This window comes from Scyliorhinus canicula, chromosome 19 (assembly GCF_902713615.1).
Source record: "Scyliorhinus canicula chromosome 19, sScyCan1.1, whole genome shotgun sequence".
Classification (NCBI taxonomy): Eukaryota; Metazoa; Chordata; class Chondrichthyes; order Carcharhiniformes; family Scyliorhinidae; genus Scyliorhinus; species Scyliorhinus canicula.
Genome location: NC_052164.1, coordinates 80,034,162 through 80,052,488, shown reverse-complemented (window position 1 = coordinate 80,052,488; position 18,327 = coordinate 80,034,162). Strand labels below are relative to the sequence as shown.

The 18,327-nt window shown below is 48.9% G+C and overlaps 1 protein-coding gene across 1 annotated transcript in view; it reads right to left on the bottom strand.

The window, feature by feature from the left end:
• Positions 1 to 18,327, bottom strand: part of LOC119954022 — a 163,331-nt gene that overhangs the window by 41,917 nt on the left and 103,087 nt on the right. The window contains exons 35-39 of the mRNA XM_038778798.1: positions 16,059 to 16,221; positions 12,138 to 12,214; positions 8,502 to 8,662; positions 6,980 to 7,157; positions 675 to 847 (exon numbers count right to left, since the gene is read on the bottom strand). Coding sequence (XP_038634726.1) covers positions 675 to 847; positions 6,980 to 7,157; positions 8,502 to 8,662; positions 12,138 to 12,214; positions 16,059 to 16,221 — 752 coding nt within the window. The remainder of the gene's footprint in view (positions 1 to 674; positions 848 to 6,979; positions 7,158 to 8,501; positions 8,663 to 12,137; positions 12,215 to 16,058; positions 16,222 to 18,327) is intronic.

The following is an 18,327-nucleotide window of genomic DNA, read 5'->3' as shown; positions in this document are numbered from 1 at the left end:
TTACATTGTCAGGAAACACCTACTGAAAAATGTCACCAGTTGCAATTGTCATGATGCACCACACTGCTATCTGCTTATGCTCCATCAGCTAGTGTGGCATGTTTTATGGAGTACTGCTACTGTAAGGCCCATAACCTCCTGGTTCCCGAGCATCGCATTTAAAGGGGTAACCCCAATGATGCTCTGGGGAATCCCTTGAGGAAGTTCCCATGGAAGGGTTTACCTGACAATTGCCCAGAAGTGCCAACTTCCTCTGGGCAATTGCACTGGACAGAAACAAGTTACATCGCTAACTTTAGATGGCTCTGCCCTGATAGCTAATCTGAAAGAGTTAGAAGGAAAAACTAACTGATGGGGATTGTCACTCTGAGGAAGTTACGGACTTAAGTATTGCCTTATTAGAATCATATGTTGAAAATTCCTGAGAGGTCTTTTGAAAGAGCCTGCTGAATGCAGAGAGATCCTATTATGTTATATAATAAGCCACAAAATTTTGTGTTGCCTTATTAGTATCATATGTGAAAGATCCCCGAGAGGTTGACTGAAAGAACCTGCTGACTGCAGAGATCCGACTATATTATAAAGTAAATGATAAAATTGATTATACTATTTTTGTTCGGAGTTACTATTTTCTTTGGAGTTCTTGTTCAAATATAAAAGGTATAAATTCTCACCTCTGGTTCTGTATAATCTTCAGCTGCTTTAGTCAATCCTTCTGGAAACCTATACAGTCTGTGCGCCTTTGCAATCATTTCTTTGGAGATGGTGATGTGTCCAGAGTTGATTTTCTGAACCAAGATCAGTAGATTATTTAAAAGTTCCTCAAGCATCTGGCTGGATTGGTCTCCTAAATAGAAGAAAGAAAAATTAAAAATAAATTAAACTGTGAGAGAGTATTGCACAATAACATTGCTTTTTGTTGAGCTACACAGTTTGATTGTACAAGAGGGATTGGCATTTCCCCAGAAACCATTATATGTTCAAAGACAGCAGTGCTTTCTCATTCTAGGTCTTATTGAACTGAAGTAAAATTGCAGCTTACAGAGAGATTGCTTCATGGCAGGGGTCATAGGATTAGCGCAAGAGAGATAGGACATGTCGTTACTGTTGTATTTCAGAACCCAAGCATCTCCATTTTCATAACAAACAGAAGTCACATTTACATGCACAATCAGGTGTAACTGTGAGTTATCCAAGTTAGCCACTATTACAGCTTTCACTTGGTCAATACCTGGGTGAAGACCTTTTCCTGTCAGTACACAGCCTATGTACTTGGCTTTAGGCATCTTCAGTTGCAATTGTTTCAGCTTTAGGTTAATCTGGCAAGTCAGCTTCTTCGATTGTGTCTTCACACCCACAAACTAGCAGATCATCCACTATGGCTTCTATTCCGGGAAGATGGCGGACTGCCTCATGTTGTCTGCGTTGATACTGTGCTGGAGCAGTGGAAAAGACAAACAGCATGTGTTGCCATCTGCATCACCTGAATGGCATTCAGAATGTGGTCAGAAAACTGCTGCTTTCATCTGGCGTCACTTGCCAATAAACATCCTTTGCACCTAGAATCATAGAGGTCTTTTCGGCTTCACAAGTTGTGGCAAAATTCCTTTGATGGTTGGCACGGAAAGAGAGCTCTTCAAAGTTTTATTTCGATCCTTTGGGTCTATGCACACAGCTTTCCAGGTTGTTTCACAGCTCCCATGCTTAATCCAGTCCGTAAGAGTTATCACTTTTTTGATTACTCCCATCTTTATCAGCTCTTCTATCTTCTCATTTAGGCTTAAATTAAAGGCAGTTTGAACTCTTAGATGCTGAATTGGTCTTCACACGCTCATCTACTTTTAGATGATATTCTCCTTTCAAACATCCCAACCTTGAAAACATATTTTTATACTCCTCTAGGATCTGTTCTGGGTGTAAATATTTCCCCCCCCCGCTGTACTCAGCACCCCGCTGCCAGCCACCCAACATGTCCATGTGATGTAGTGTCCGTAATGCATACAGGGACCACCCACGTGGAGGGTGTAGCTGTGGCCATGAGTCAGACATTGGCTAAAGATTTGGAGCTCACAGTTCATCGCAGAGCAGGTTGCCATCATTCACCATGGCACTGGACACGCCCGCTTCCAAAGGCAATCGTGTGAGACCAGCTGTTGTGCCACAGTTGGAGGGTGCTGTGCCTGTGGTGGTGTGGCAGGAAAGGTAGTCGGGTGGTGTGGGAGGTGGGGCGTTGGGTGGTGAGGTGGGGCGGTACAGTGGTGCCAGTGCCCATGCTCAGAGAGCCCCTACCCCCCCTAGTTGTGAAACGTGCGGCAATTAACGCCTTGCATGCTCGCTGGCCAAGTCGGTGGGATCATGCAGCCTCCCATCCATATCCAGTCCCCATATCACGTCTGTTGCCCCCCTCGTTCCCATCCTCATCTGGAGAGGCGTCCCCTTCCGTCGGTTCACCCTCTGCCCCCTCCTCCTCCAGCACATCGCCCCTCTGCTGGGCAATATTGTGGAGGACGCAGCAGACAATAACGATGCGGCTGACCCTCTCTGAATGGTACTGGAGGGCCCCTCCAGAGCGGTCCAGGCACCTGAAGTGCATCTTCAACAGGCCGAAGCACCTCTCGATCACACCCCTGGTTGCTGCATGGGCCTCATTGTATCGGGTCTCCACGTCGGTCTGTGGACCTCCGTATAGGTATCATCAGCCATGACCGCAACTGGGGGGGGGAAGGGGGGTGGGGGGCATTCCTCGAACAAGGCGGGGATAAACGATTGTGCCAGGAGAAACGCATCTTGGATACCGCCTGGGTACTGTGCGCAGGCGTGCATGATCATCATGCGGTGGTCACAGACCACCTGAATGTTCATGGAGTAGGACCCCTTCCTCTTCATGAACACGTCCCTGTTCTCCGATGGTGGCCACATGGCGACGTGTAGCCCATCGATCGCCCCTGTAACATGGGTATCCTAACCAAGCAGCGAATCCCGCTGCCCGGGCATTCTGGTGGGCCCGGTCCACTGGGAACTGTATGTGTCGGTCCTCAGTGTCATACAGGGCGTCCGTCACTGCACGGATGAATCTGTGCACTGGTGGCTGGGAGATGCCGGACAGGTCCCCATTTGCCGGCTGGAACGACCCCGTCGCATAGAGGTTCAGGGCCACTGTAACCTTGACGGCCACCGGGAAAGCATGTCCTCCCCCAGTGCCACGCGGTGCCAGGTGTGCCATCTGGTGGCAGATATGGGCGACCGTTTTCCTACTCATCCTGAATCCCCTCCTGCATGCTCTGTCCGGCATGTCCTCGAAGGACATGCGACGCCGGTGGACACGTGACCTCATCGGGCACCTTGGTACCACCACCACCTGCTCCTCATCGGTATCCTCATCCTGTGCATCCTCCTCTTTTATCTGGTCGTCGTCTGCCTCGGCCTCCTCCTGTTCCCGTCGGGCAGGTGGCCCTGCAGCCTGAGCGGGTCCCACCTGGTCTGCTGCAGCCTGTCCCTCTGCTGCAGCATCCGCTCTGAGCCACATGCGCCGACGCTGCCACAGGGCCACATGCAGGGCAGCGGCTCCCACCACGGCGGCCAACATCGCTGGCCCCCTCTTGAACATGGAGGCCCCCCCCCCCCCCCCCCCCACAGCCCTATCTGTGTCTGCCCCAAGAGTCTCAGAAGCGCAATACGCCAGCCGCTCACCTCCTCTCAAGCACGATTGGCTGACTATTTGTATTTGCAGGCGTGTACGGTGCCGGCGTGACCTCAGGTCGGGACTTCGGTCCATCCGGGCCGCAGAATCCACGGGATCCCGGGACTTGTCCCCTCTGCCAATTCTCCAGACGGCGCGGCGCCGTTCACGATGGTTGGGAGAATGGCGGAACGACTTTGGACTGGCGTCGCATAAAAAAATCAGCGCGATCGCCAATTCTCTGACCCGGCGCAGTCTGATAGAATCCCACACCTGGTGTTTGTGCCTGTTGTTAGCTTCACATGAAGTTAAAGATATAGGTCTGGATTCTCCATTATTGGGACTACATCCCCATGCCTGCGTCAAAACGGTAGAGTTTTATGCCAGAAAACCTGGCATCAAAGGGACACTAATTCCCAGACCTGCAGGGGGCTAGCAGGGACCTGGAGTAGATCTCGCAGCCTTTGCTGTAGATAAGCGGCCCGCACTTCCAGGTCAGAGGCTGCGCTAGCGCACAGTGGCGACCTCCAGCTCCCGCGCAGTGCTGCATGGCGGACTCGGACCGCGGAGCTAGACCCACAAAAGAGACCCCCCGATCGGCCGCACGCCCAACCCTCAACCCCGCACAGACATTCCCTGGCCACTTATAAGGCTCCCCCCAGCCTCCAAGTGGTCCGCCCCCGACCAGGGCTGAGTCCGCAGCCGCCACACGAGTATCCCAACCGGCTGGACCATATTAGTTCTGCGTCATCTGGACTTCGACAGGTCGGGAGTGGAGAATGGCAGAGCCGGCCTCTGGCAATGGTCCCAGGTGGCGCGCTGTCCTCCCCGTGTACGCCGCTTTTCGGGGCCCGCAGAATCGGGGAACTGGCGCTGGTCCCAATTTCTTGCGGAAACATGGATTCTCCGCCCCTGCGCCGGCAACGATTTTGCCGTTGGGATGCAGAGAATCCAGCCCATGAAATGTCATAAGTAAAACAGAACTTCTCAAATTGGTTTGATCAACAGGAAAATGCTGCACTTTCACCTTGTCTGAGATGGAGGCTGATTTCATAGCCCGTCATTAGCCACAATGTATGAAATAAGTAACCAAATGTTAGTGGTCTCAGTTTTCAAAGCAAATTACAGGAGCATCTGGAATTTTGTCCCTACTTATAAAATTCTGTGATGCAGGCTACTACAATTAATCTATAAGGGGCACAATAGGTCTCTCAAACTAAACAGGGGTCGGTTAGCTCAGTTGGGTGGACGGTTGGTTTGTGAAAAGGAACAACGCCAACAGGGTTCAAGGTACAAACAAACAAGAGCTTTACTGGAATAGTGCTTACTCCACAGACTGGAAAGATCGACTGACTGTTAGCTTTCCCAATCTGCCAATGTTATCAATATGTCAGATGATCAAAAACTTAAAGTGACCTTGTTCCCACTGGGAACAAACTTAAAAACACAATACTTGCCTCCCCCTTTACATCAGAGGTTCTGGCAATGAAGCACAGTTTAATGGTTAGCAATGAAAATGTACAATATGAAGAATAAACAAACACAATAGCCATCAAGTTAGATGTTTCAGAGGCTGTCGATTCCTGTGCGGATTGTTGGCCAATCTCAAGTGTCTGCTTTTTTGTGTTGACTGTAGCTTCTGGTGTTTTGGGTTGAGTTTGGACGTCGTTCATAGTTGTCTCAACTGGAGTCGACATAGGATTTGGAGGTTGACTCGGTTCTGAAATGCCCTCAACTGAGGTACTGTCTTCCACAGTTGTTTCCAGTATCATCAGGTTCTCAGTTATGTACAGGCCTTCACTGAGCAGTTTGTTGGGAACTTGAGGTTGACTCTGTGGCAATTTTGTTCTAGTCGCTGAAAGTTGATCAGCGTGTCTTTTCCACCCAACATGGTCTCAATTTTCAATGTTGTAGGAGACCGATCCGATCTGGGTGAAGACGATGGCAGGTATCCACTTCTCACTGGTGGTATAAATCCTTTCCAATACTTCCTGACCTTTCTGAAAAAAAAGGGGGCGGGATTCTCTGGTCTGTGACGCCAAAATTGCATTCGGCGATCGGCCGGAAAATCCCTGTTTACGCCAAAATCGGGGACGGCGCCGCTTTTGCGCTATTCTGTCCCCTTGAAAACGGCCGCACACCGTCGGGACGGCCTCAGGACGTCACCTGTGGCCCTCCCCTGAAACTCCGCCACCGATGGGCCGAGATCCTGATGGTGTGGAACACTTATCCTATTTACTTTTGTGAACCTGGCGTGGTGGCTGCGGACTGAGTCCAACACCGTCACAGTCGGGCGGGAGCTGGGGGCACTGGTGGGGGGTGGTGAGCCTGGTAAAAGGGGAACAGATTTTGGCAGGCTGGGTCCACGTGCGGCCGACACCACGTTGCACAACGTGGCTGCTGCAGGCTGCCGTCGTGCGCCTGTGGGGCCACTGACCTGGCAGTTCTCCGGCCGTATCCCCACCAAACGGAGGATTGGTGCAGCTTTTGCGCCATATTTACAGGCTTAAAACGCCACTGTTCCCACGCCGGCGTCAGCACTTAGTCTGCAAATTGGAGAATGAGCCCATGGTGTTTAGCCTTGTTCTCACGTCACAAATTCTGGTTTGGCTGCTTTTACAGAGCTCACACTTCAGAGGCTACGAACCTTCATTTGTACAGCTGAGCATGAAACACCCAGGATAGATCTTAGCTGGAAAGGTAGAGCGGCCGTTCTGCAGGTTGCAACTGCGTTTCCAGCCTCCTTAGCTCTTGCCCCTGGCTGTCAACTGCTGCCCCTCCAGCCTGCATACCGGTGCCTCCTTTGCCTGAATCTTGGGGCACAGTATCTTGAGGTGCCTTCTCCAGGTTGTGGTGCACGTCCGTCAGACCCTGCGTCTCTCCCCTCGAGGTTCATTCTCGCTGCATTCACTCTCGTGTTTTAGGTCATGTTTCTGGAATACAACTTCTAATCTTTCCAGTTGAAGCTGTTGTGCCTGAGGATTTCCAAATGGGTTCTCACCCTTCAAGAACGTATCAAATTTAGCCTTTTGGGTTAATTGGTTGACACAAAGTCGGGTTATGGTAATTCTTATTGCTGCTGGTATGATCATTGGACTACAGATGCTGCTGTACAGAATGAAATAGGAAAGGAATATTGGTGAAGTTATAGCTTCTGGACAATTGCTGTAAAGAGGGATTCCCCAGCACATCTTTGGTGTACCCTCCAAATCTGATGCTGGGGAGCCAGGAATGTTACGGATTAATGCATTTTGTGCAGCACTTGCGCCGGGAACGAAGAGGAAAAGAGGTCTTCCTTACTCTGTATTATTGGGTTCCTCTCTTGAAAGGTCACGGTGGAACTGCTGCCAACTCCATCACTCAACATTATCCCCGAAGCTTCAGCCTGTGCCCTGCTCACGGTTTCCAGCTCCTCCACCATTATCCATTTTCTTTCCTTGTTTTGGAGTTCACAAGGAATTAAACATTCCAACATTTCCTAAATTTAAAAAAAATTCTCAAATCAAACAGCTGATTGAAATCATTCCCAGCCATTCAGGAGTGAAGCCAGGAAATGTTTATTCACACCAACGGTAGTGTAAATCTGAAACTGTCTCCCCAAAATTATTGGAAAACTGGGACGGGGGAGGGTGGTCAGTTAAAACCTTTAAGATTTCTGAGAGATGAGTGTATCAAGAGAATATGAATGTAAGAACATGTGGGCAGCACGGTAGCACATTGTGGCTTCAGGTTCGATTCCCCGCTGGGTCACTGTCTGTGTGGAGTCTGCACGTTCTCCCCGCGTTTGCGTGGGTTTCCTCCAGGTGCTCCGGTTTCCTCCCACAGTCCAAAGACGTGCAGGTTAGGTGATTGACCATGATAAATTGCCCTTAGAACATAGAACATTACAGCACAGAACAGACCCTTCGGCCCTCGATGTTGTGCCGAGCAATGATTACCCTACTCAAACCCATGTATCCACCTTATACCCGTAACCCAACAACCCCCCCCTTAACCTTACGTTTTAGGACACTACGGGCAATTTAGCATGGCCAATCCACCTAACCCGCACGTCTTTGGACGGTGGGAGGAAACCGGAGCACCCGGAGGAAACCCACGCACACACGGGGAGGACGTGCAAACTCCGCACAGACAGTGGCCCAGCCGGGAACCGAACCTGGGACCCTGGAGCTGTGAAGCATTTATGCTAACCACCATGCTACCTTAGTGCCCAAAAAGGTTAGGAGGGGTTATTGGGTTGCGGGGATAGGGTGGAAGTGAGAGCTTAAGTGGGTCGGTGCAGACTCGATGGGCCGAATGGCCTCCTTCTGCACTGTATGTTCTATGTAAGGTGTGAAAATGGAGTTGGGGTATAGATCAGCCATTCACTGGTGGAACAAACCCTTTTTCCGATTTGAGAAATACGGGAGTGATTCCTAAGCTGCCGGTGGGGAGTTGCAACCATAGAATCCCTACAGTAGAGAAGGAGGTCATTGGGCCCATTGAGTCTGCTCCGGCCCTCTGAAAGAATGCCCTATCCACGTAAGCCCACCTAACCTGTACATCCCTGAACACTAGGGGGCAATTTTATCTTGGCCAATCTACCTAACCTGCACTTCTTTGGACTTTAGGATCCTTAAAGGAACAGGATGAAGCTTTGTGCATCAGCTACATTATGTTAACGATAAAGTTATGTAATGGCTGAATTTCCCCACATTGAGTACACTTTTAACAATGCTGTTTCTTGTTATGGTGCAGGATTTCATTTTAGAAAACAATTATCTTAACGATATTTTGCCCTATTTTTAAAATTCACACTGGATATATAGTCCGTATATCAAACCTTTAACTCCTGGGTTTGTTGGCTGATGTGGCGATAAAAAGCCTGCAGATCACTCTTTTGTTTACTTAGCTGAGAAGCAAGATGAAGATTCTGGTCTTCCAGTTTGTCATACAAGGTGCGGATGCTAAAATCCTCCAGTTCGGTCTCTGCTTGCCTTTTGCCTGATGGTGTACAAGAGGAGAGTACATGATCTTGGGGGGGGGGGGTGTCAACGAATGTATTTATCTGACCAGATAATTCACTGTCCCTTTTATTCTCTGTGAATATCTAGCCTTGGATGCCACCAGGAGACCTGGCTTTAATCCTGACATTTCATAAAGTTGGCCAAGAATTTTAAAAAATGGATTAGAGCATGCAAGGAAGTATGAGATAAAAAAAATATTTTATATGCCATCCCCTCAAGTATTCACAGCCAAAAGTTATTGCTGCTTTGTTGCCAAATATGGCAGTCAGCTTGTAACAAAGGTTCATTTATCTACTTTGGTGGTGTTGAGATAGACCAAAAGACAGTAAGATATAGGAGCAGAATTTGGCTATTCAGCCCATCGCGTCTGCTCCGCCATTCGATCATGGCTGATATGTTTTCCATCACCATTCTCCTGCTTTCTCCCCTAACCCCTGATTCCCTTATAAATCAAGAACCTATCTATCTCAGTCTTAAAGACACTCAGTGATTTGGCCTCACAGTCTTCTGCGGCAATGAGTTCCACAGATTCACCACCCTCTGGCTGAAGAAATTCCTCCTCATCTCAGTTTCAAAGGATTTCCCCCTGACTCGGAGGCTGTGCCCTCAGGTTCTAGTCTCTCGTACCAGTGGCAACGTCTTCTCCATGTGCACTCTATCCAGACGTCTCAGTATTCTTTAAGTCTCAATGAGATCCCCCTTCATCCTCCTAAACCTCACTGAATACAGACCCAGAGTCCTCAACTGCTCCTCATATGACAAGCTCTTAATTTTCAGGAACATTCTTGTGAACCTCGTCTGGACCCCCTCCAAGGCCAGCACATCCTTCCTTAGATACAGGGCCCAAATGAGGTCTGACCAGAGCCTTACACAGCCTCGTGTATTCTAGCCCTTTCGATTTGAACGCTAACATTGCCTTTGCCTTCCTCTTTTTTTAATAAACATTATATTGAGGTATTTTTGGTATCGTAACAACAACAAAATAAACAATATACATGAAACCATAAACATAGTGCAAAAGCCATTTACCTCTCGTACAGGTCCCACCCTTATTGACCCCCTACTCTAATCTAAACTACTCCCCCCATCTGCTGACGATTAATTTCCCGCCAAGAAGTCGACGAATGGTTGCCACCTCCGGGTGAACCCTCACAGTGATCCTCTCAAGGTGAACTTGATTTTCTCCAAACAGAGAAAGCTAGCCATGTCCGATAGCCAGGTCTCTGACTTTGGGGGCTTTGAGTCCCTCCATGCTGATAGTATCCGTCTCCGGGCTACCAGGGAGGCAAAGGCCAGAACGTCCGCCTCTTTCTCCTCCTGGATTCCCGGGTCTTCTGGACTCAGCGCCACCCTTAATTTTAACACCTTGGACATGATGTCCGCAAACCCCTGCCAAAATCCCCTAAGCTTTGGACATGTCCAAAACATATGGACATGGTTCGCTGGTCCTCCCGCACATTTTGCACACCTGTCCTCCACCCCAAAGAATCTGCTCATCCGGGTCACTGTCATGTGAACTTGGTGAACAACCTTAAATTGTATCAGGCTGAGTCTGGCACATGTTGCGGACGTGTTTACTCTATTCAACGCATCCACCCATGGACCATCCTCTATCTCTCCTCCCAGCTCCTCCTCCCACTTGCGCTTCAGCTCCTCGGTCTGCATCTCCTCCGACCCCATAAGTTCCTTGTAAATGTCCGAGATGCTCCCTTTTCCTACCCACCCTCTGGAAACTACCCTGTCCTGAATCCACCTTAGCGGTAGGAGCGGAAAGTTTGACACCTGTTTACGAAGGAAGTCCTGCACCTGCAGATACCTGAATTTGTTTCCCGTCGCCAACCCAAACTTTTCCTCAAATGCCCTCATACCCGGAAAGCTCCCCTGTCTGAACATATCCCCCATCCTCTCAATCCCCGCTCTCCGCCATAACCGGAACCCCCCGTCCGTACTCCCTGGGGCAAGCCTGTGATTATCACAGATTGGGGCCCAGACCGATGCTCCCACTGCTCCCACATGCCCCCTCTAGTGGCCCCAAACTCTCAGGGCCACCGCATTTGCCTTCCTAGTAGCCAACTGAACCTTAAGAGAATCCTGAACTAGGACTCCCAAGTCCCTTTGTGCTTCAGATTTCCGAAGCCATTTCCCATTCAGAAAATAGCCCATGGTCCTATTTTTCCTTCCAAAGTACATAACCTCTCGCTTTTTCACATTGTATTCCATTTCTTCCCATTCTCCTAGCCTTTCCAAGTCCTTCCGCAGCCTTCCCGCTTCCTCAACACTACTAGTCCCTCCATGTATCTTTGTATCATCTGCAAACTTAGCAACAATGCCCTCAGTTCCTTCTTCCAGATCTTTAATGTATATTGTGAATAGTTGTGGTCCCAACGATGACCCCTGTGGAACACCACTATTGACCAGCTGCCATCCTGAAAAGACCCCTTTATCTTCATTTTATCTGCCTCTTGCCAGTCAGCCAATTCTCTATCCACGCCAGTACCTTGCCCCTAACACCGTGGGCTTTTATCTTATTTAGCAACCTCCAACACAGCACCTTGCCAGAAGGCCTTCTGGAAATCCAAATAGGTCACATCCACTTTGTCTAATGTCATTGGCCTTCTAACGGATTTGTCAGACATGACCTCCCCTTGACGAAGCCATGCCGACTCAGTCCTATTTTACCATGCAGTTGCAAGTACTCTGCAATCACATCCTTAATGATGGACTCTAAAATCTTACCAGCAATGGAAATCAGACCACCCAGTCTATAATATTCCGTCTTCTGCCTCCCTCCCGTCTTAAACACGGGTGTTACATTAGCCATTTTCCAGTCCTTTGGGACCCTCCCTGACTCCAATGATTCCTGAAAGATCACCACCAATGCCTCCACCATCTCCTCAGCTATCTCCTTCAGGATCCTCGGGTGTAGTCCATCCGTTCTGGATGATCTATGAACCTTCAGACCTTTCAGCTTTCTCAGAACCTTCTCCTTAGTGATGGCCACTCCACTGACCTCTGCCCCTGACTACCTTGACGTTTTGGTATGCCCTTATTGTTTTTTTTACCAGATGAACTCCCTACTTCTCTTTGAAAAAGGTGCCATAAAATCTGCCTGTAACCACCTGATCTTTAGTTCATTGTCTTATTTGAGATATGGCACTCTGGCAGTGCAGCATTCCCTCAAATACTGGACTGAAGCATTAAGCCTGGGCAATGTGCTCAACCTCTAAAGTGGGGCTTGAACCCAGTGCTGAAACTAGGCCCTGCTATGGGAAGGCTTTCATTTTCATAAGTGTTTCTATAAATAAATGAGAAACAAACTGTTAAATTTACAGGGCACTTAATGAGTGAAATGTAACACTAAATAAATATATGGAATACAAAATATTTTTAGGAGATAAAATATGTTCACTCAATAGCAGGGTTGCAGGGATGAAGAGCAGTGATCGCCCTACCTGCTATGAGGGCCGACTCGTCTTCGGTTCCAGCTCCTCCAGCCCCTCGAGGTCCAACAGCTTCATAAAAATCCAAACTAAGGAAAAACATTGCATTCTTGTTCACTGTCCTCAACCAAAGTGTCAGTCATGGGAATAATCTGTGACTACACAACCTACAACACATCTGTAAACCATACATTAAAGCATCAATTTGGCAATGTGCAATTTGTTTTTGTCATTTCCTTTTTGGTTCCTCCACGAGATGGTTTTGGAGGATGGGGCAGGTGACCTGTTCTAAGGCCTTTGCCAATGCCTTTTGTAACTGACCAGATACATGGCGACTCACCAGCTGATTTTCCCTCCCCTTTTCTGAAGTTGTTACCACAGGCTTGCTGCCTTCCTTTGTGACAGAACTGAGAGCGAATACAGGCGAAAGCTTTATTCTACCACTTGCAGACACAGAATGCATGGGAACAACATGCTGCACAACAGCGCCATCCTTTAGCAAGTACAATTACAAATATGAAAGTTGCAATAATAGGGAAATCCCTTCAATATCCAAAAGAAGTTTGCAAATTTCATTTATAGCACCAGATTTCCTCATTATATTATCTTTATAATTCCAAACAGAATGAACAACTATGAGCCAGAATTTTCCTTGCTGGCTTCAAATACAACCAACCCCCGTCATTGTCAGATGAGGGTTAGAAGGTTGCTGCGTCGGAACTCAAGTCTTCCGACTGTGATTTTCCCTGAATTGGCCAAATCATGGCTTGCCATCCAATTAAGGACAGCAGGTGGGCTCTCAAAGCCGGAGGACTAAAAGGAGACCCTCCAGCACTGAAGAATCACCAGGATTCCCTATCAGGAAGTAAGATGGCCCCAAGATGGAGGCCATCTCTAACCTTTTAAACTTTAAACTAAAAAATAGTTGCAGCAGCCAAGCCATCATTGTGGAGGGGTGTGGTGACTCAAGACATGCTCTGGAGGCTTCCAGTAGTTAACAAAAGGGTTTATTGATGAAAGGCAAAGGCAGTCAAGTAACAGGCAGAGGACACAATTCAACAGGTCTTAACACTTTGGTTCCCTGGTCCACACTGCCAGGGGTCCTACTCCAAGGGCCCAGTGCAAACTCCCCATTTGCCGTGGTTTGCGCGTTCCCGTGCAATTGGCCCTAATCCAATCATGTGGTCTGTGGACCCCGCCCCCTTAAAGGGGCCACGATACCACGTCACTACACCCCCCACCCCCAAGTTACTTATACCACCTACTCCAAAATCTATACACAGAAGTTACAAATGTTAACAAAGACAACAGGGGAAAGAGTCCATTAAAAATTGAATTGATCCAGAGACCGGTGTCCTCCCGGACCGCTGTAGCCCCATTAGAGGCTCTGCACTCTTTTGGATGACCGAGTGGTCAACAGTTGGTGCCACCTCAGATGGTATCACATTGATGACCGGTGAACTGGCCTCACCAGCCACGCTATGTGCAATTGACTGAACAGAAATGAAGCTCCTGGTTCCCCTTGGCTTCCAGGAGAATTCACAATGCTAGCTGGACTTGTCGACTCAAAGTTGGGTGCCGCCACACCTCAACTTCTCAAGTGGCCGACATGCTCCCTGGTGGTCTTCCCATTCACGTTGACCAAATAGGACACTGGCCCTGACTTGGCCGGAACCCGTTCCTCTAACCAAGGCAAATCAGAAGCGAACTTGCAGACCAAAGCCAGGTCGGCCACCTGTAACAACCTGTCACCCCTCTGTTCTGACTACTGACTCTTCTGAGATGCCTGGTGCACCTCCACCCACTCTGTCAAATTTGGAAACATAAGATCCAACCGGGTTCTCAACCGCCAGCCCATGAGAAGCTTAGCTAGTGTACCTGCTGTGGTTGAATGAGGGGTCGAGTTGCACAATGAAAATTGGCTAAGCTCTGGTGAAGACGTTTATCGGATTTCTTTTCCTGGCATTCCTGAAAGTTTAGACGGCCTTTTCAGCTAATCTGTTGTACGCTGGATCGTAGGGGGCTGTCCTCAGGTGTTGTATGCCATTTGCTCATACAAAGATTGGAAATCTGTGCCGGTGAAGGGGGTACCATTGTCTGAAACAATCTACTTGGGAAACCCTTGAATGGCAAACACTATGAGCAAGGCATCTACCATGGCCACAAACGTTGTGGTCACCATCTCTTGAACCAATAGCCACTCAGAGGGGGCATCCACCAACACTAAAAACATCTTACCCATAAACAGTCCTGCAGAATCAAAATAGACCCTGGTCCATGGGCGTCCTGGTCATTTGCAAGACTGAAGGGTGGCAGAAGGTGGCAAAGATTGCTGCATTTGGTAAGAGTGGCACCGTTTACTAGTTCTTCAATGGCTTTACATACACCTGGCCACCAGATGTTTCGCCACAACAACATCTTCATTTTGTCTGCCCTGGGTGGGCGCTATGTAGCTCTTGAAGGAGGGGCCCGCTGGCCAGGAGGTGGGGCGACCTCCCATGATCCTCACAGAATCACAGTGTCTTCACATGTCAACTCGTCTTTACGAGTGAAGGGTTTAGCTGTTCGGACTTCTCGTAACACCATCATCCTTTTATAGGGTATTTTGGGGTCCAGTCGCGGGTGCGGACACTGGCAGAGTGTTTTGGGAGTTTAAAGCGGAAATGATCTCCTTGGGGACAGATGGGGGAAAAATGCTCTTAGGTAGGAGCAGGTGACTTGACGCATCCGCATTAGTAATTTGTGTCCCCGGCTGCTGCTGAAAACCACAGCTGTCAGCCACCAACAACAAGGCCCAATTCTGCACCCTCACTGAGGCAATGGGCGATATGGCGTATCTTCCCTTCAAAGGCCCAGTAATGCCGTGTGGTCAGTCACTCTGTCAAACCGTCGACCGTAAACATTGTTGCGAAATTTCTTTACACAGAATATATTTCTTGTTGGAAAGGGTCCTCGAGGCAAAGGCAGCAGGGCGTTCTGAACCATCTCCCATTCTGTGGGATAAAACTGCCCCTATACCTATCACATGTCAGCATGATTGCTTTTCCCGGGTCAAATGTACCAGGAGGTTTGAAGACTGTAATGCTGCTTCACGACTCAGAAGGCTTCCACTTGGAGCTCTCTCCGCTGCCATCGCAGATTTGTCCTCAATAGTTGGTGCAATGGTGCCAAATGTTGTGGCTAAATTCAAAATAAACCTTCCATAATAACTGACCACACCATGGAAGGACTGAAGCTCACTGACATTATTGGGCGCAGGGATGTTTTGTATGGCCTTGACCATTTCTTACAAAGGGTGCAACCCTGTCACATCCTAGGTATGTCACTTTTGAGGCCTGAAAAGTAAATTTTGTACATTTTAGGCGTGCCACTGCACCAGAAAACCTCTTTAATACTTCCTCTAGGCTTGTAATTATTTCTTCTGGTGTAGTGCCATTCGCTGGCACATCATCACCTTGGGAATTCCTGCAGGAGATTTTCCATCAAGCGCTGGAAGATAACGCAGGCTGAAGCAATGTCGAACAGCAGTCCCGTTCGCTTATTTTGAATAGGTGAGGCCCCCCCTGCCTTTTGTAGTTAGTGGTAAAAGGCAAAGGCAGTAAAATAACAGGCACAGAACACTATACAACAGGTCTTAACACTTCAGCTCCCGACTTCACACTACACTGTGTCTTGCTCCCAGGGCTCCTTACAAACTCCCCATTGGCCAGGGTCCACGCACTGCTGTGTGATTGGCCCTGAGCTGGTTATGCAGTCCATGGAGCCCGCCCCATTGAAGAGGAAATTCTGCGCCCGTCTGCCACCAAACCATCCCCATCGAGGTCCTGGAATTGAGCCCTGTCGCACCATTTTACAAAGAACAGGACTTTATTGCCAACACCTGAATAATTTGGTAACTAGTTTACATTTAGCACAGCTAATTTATTTCCTTACCTGTCTTTTAGTATGACATACTCAGGTGGGATACAAGGTTCCCCCAAACTGCGCCATTTTGGTTTCCACTTTTGCATGGGGTTTAATACTGACTGAGTAGGCTTCAGCACCAGAGTAGCCACTGTAAACAGTGCGGTAAGCAGAGCAAGGAGACAGAGCGTACCTGAAGAAGCAAGCAAGCAAGTTTTGAATCGATCGCATATATTTTGAAGAACTAAAGAACTATCAGTTATTATATTTTTTCAAACTTCTGAGCAATAAGTGATTTTCATTTTCATTTCATTTTCAGATATTCTGTCACATTGCTCGCACTAAGTTAGAAGATCTGTTGCATTATTATATTTCAGACAAAGTAACACAATATAGTACAGCAGTGATAAATGTAGCTCTGGGCTCAGTGGCCTGTCTCTTTAAGGCTACAAAAATGAATCGCAGAAAATTGGTTAGCTTGATACCAAACAGAGTTTGAGATCAAAATGATCCAACTGATTCTCGATAGATTTAAGGGACTGTAAATATGCCAGTTTTTGTTTTCCAAGGTCAGGAGCAGCTATCACCAGATAAGTGGCTTTTCCAAGTTCGTTTTATGCTCAGCCCAAAAATTTGCATGCGTGACGAAGTCTTCACATATCCTAGCAGCTCTCCTATGCCATTCCTCATGATCAGGAGCCTGGTTGTGATGTTTAACCTCCTGTCTGGGCGGCATTCAGGAAACGGAGGCAATTGTAGCTGCTTGTAAATTTGTCAGGTTGATTAAGAAATCAAATGCAGACTTCAGCTCCAGGGCAAGAACTGGTTTTGCAGATTGTTTTGTATCAAAGTGCGATCGATGATCACTGTGTGAGAGATGTGTGTGAGGAGTTCAATAAGAACAAAACAACATCAAATACATTCATTCTTAAAATGTGGTCCGTGGACAACTGGTAGTCCACAAGATTCCTGCAGGTGGCCATTGAACTTGTCCAAAATGCAAGCTACTGACGTGCAATGTCAGTTGAGCGGAATGGTAGCACAATGGTTATCACTATTGCTTCATGGCACCAGGGATCTAGATTTGCTTCCCGGCTTCAGCCAATGTCTGTGCAGAGTCTGCATGTTCTCCCCGTGTCTGTGTGGGTTTCCTCTGGGTGCTTCGGTTTCCTCCCACAAGTCCCGAAAGATGTGCTTGTTAGGTGAATTGGACATTCTGTGTACCCGAACAGGCACCAGAGTGTGGTGACTATAGGATGTTCACAGTAACTTCATTGCCGTACTAATGTAAGCCTACTTGTGACACTAATCAAGATTATTATGTCACCGCTGAGGCCACAGGAGAGAATAGGCCATATCTCTCTCTTCACCACTTGTGTGACCTCACACAACCAGGCCAGGTCCTGTGTGCATGGCACAAGCCGGTATAAACACAAGCAACAAGGGGTTGGATTCCCGTCCGCCCAGCAGTATTATTCCTGGCGACGCACCATTCGCTGCCGGTGGGATTCTCTATTCCTGCCGCTTGTCAATGGGATTTCCCATCGAAGTCACCCCACGCCGTTCGGAATCTGTTGGTGGGGGTGCGTTGCCGATGGGAACCGAGGATCACAACGCTGGAGAATTCTGGCCCAGATCATTTTACAAACCAGGGGCGGAATTCTCCGCTCCCGGGAAAAATCGGGAGGGCCGTCGTGAAACTCGGCCGAGTTCACGACGGCCTCGGAGGCCGCTCCTCGCCCTCTATTCTCCCCTCCCGGCGGGGCTAGGAGCGGCACTCCATAAATCTCGGCTGCGGGGGCGTTGCGCTGAGAATGACGCGGCCGGCGTGCCTAATGACGTCAGCTGCGCATGTGCAGGTTGGCCGGCTCCAACCCGCGCATGTGCGGTTGACGTCACAACGGCGACAGCTCGAACCTGCGCATGCGCAGTGGTCGTCTTTCCCCTCAGCCGCCCCGCAAGACGTGGTGGCTTGATCTTGCGGGGCGGCGGAGAGGAAATAGTGCGTCCAATTGAGACGCCGGCCCGACAATCGGTGGGCACCGATCGCGGGCCTGTCCCCTCCCGAACACAGTCATGGTGCTCTATCCCCTGTACTCTCCCTACAAGCCCCAAATGGGCATATCTCACCCGTTTCAAAACGGCAGCGGCCAGGTGTGGTTGCTGCCATCGTAAAACGGTCGCGAACGGCAGGCCGCTCGGCCCATCCGGGTCGGAGAATCGCCATTCGCAATGAAAAACGGCGAGCGCCGATTCTTCCGAGCACGGGGGGGGGGGGGGGGGGGGGGGGGGGGGGGGA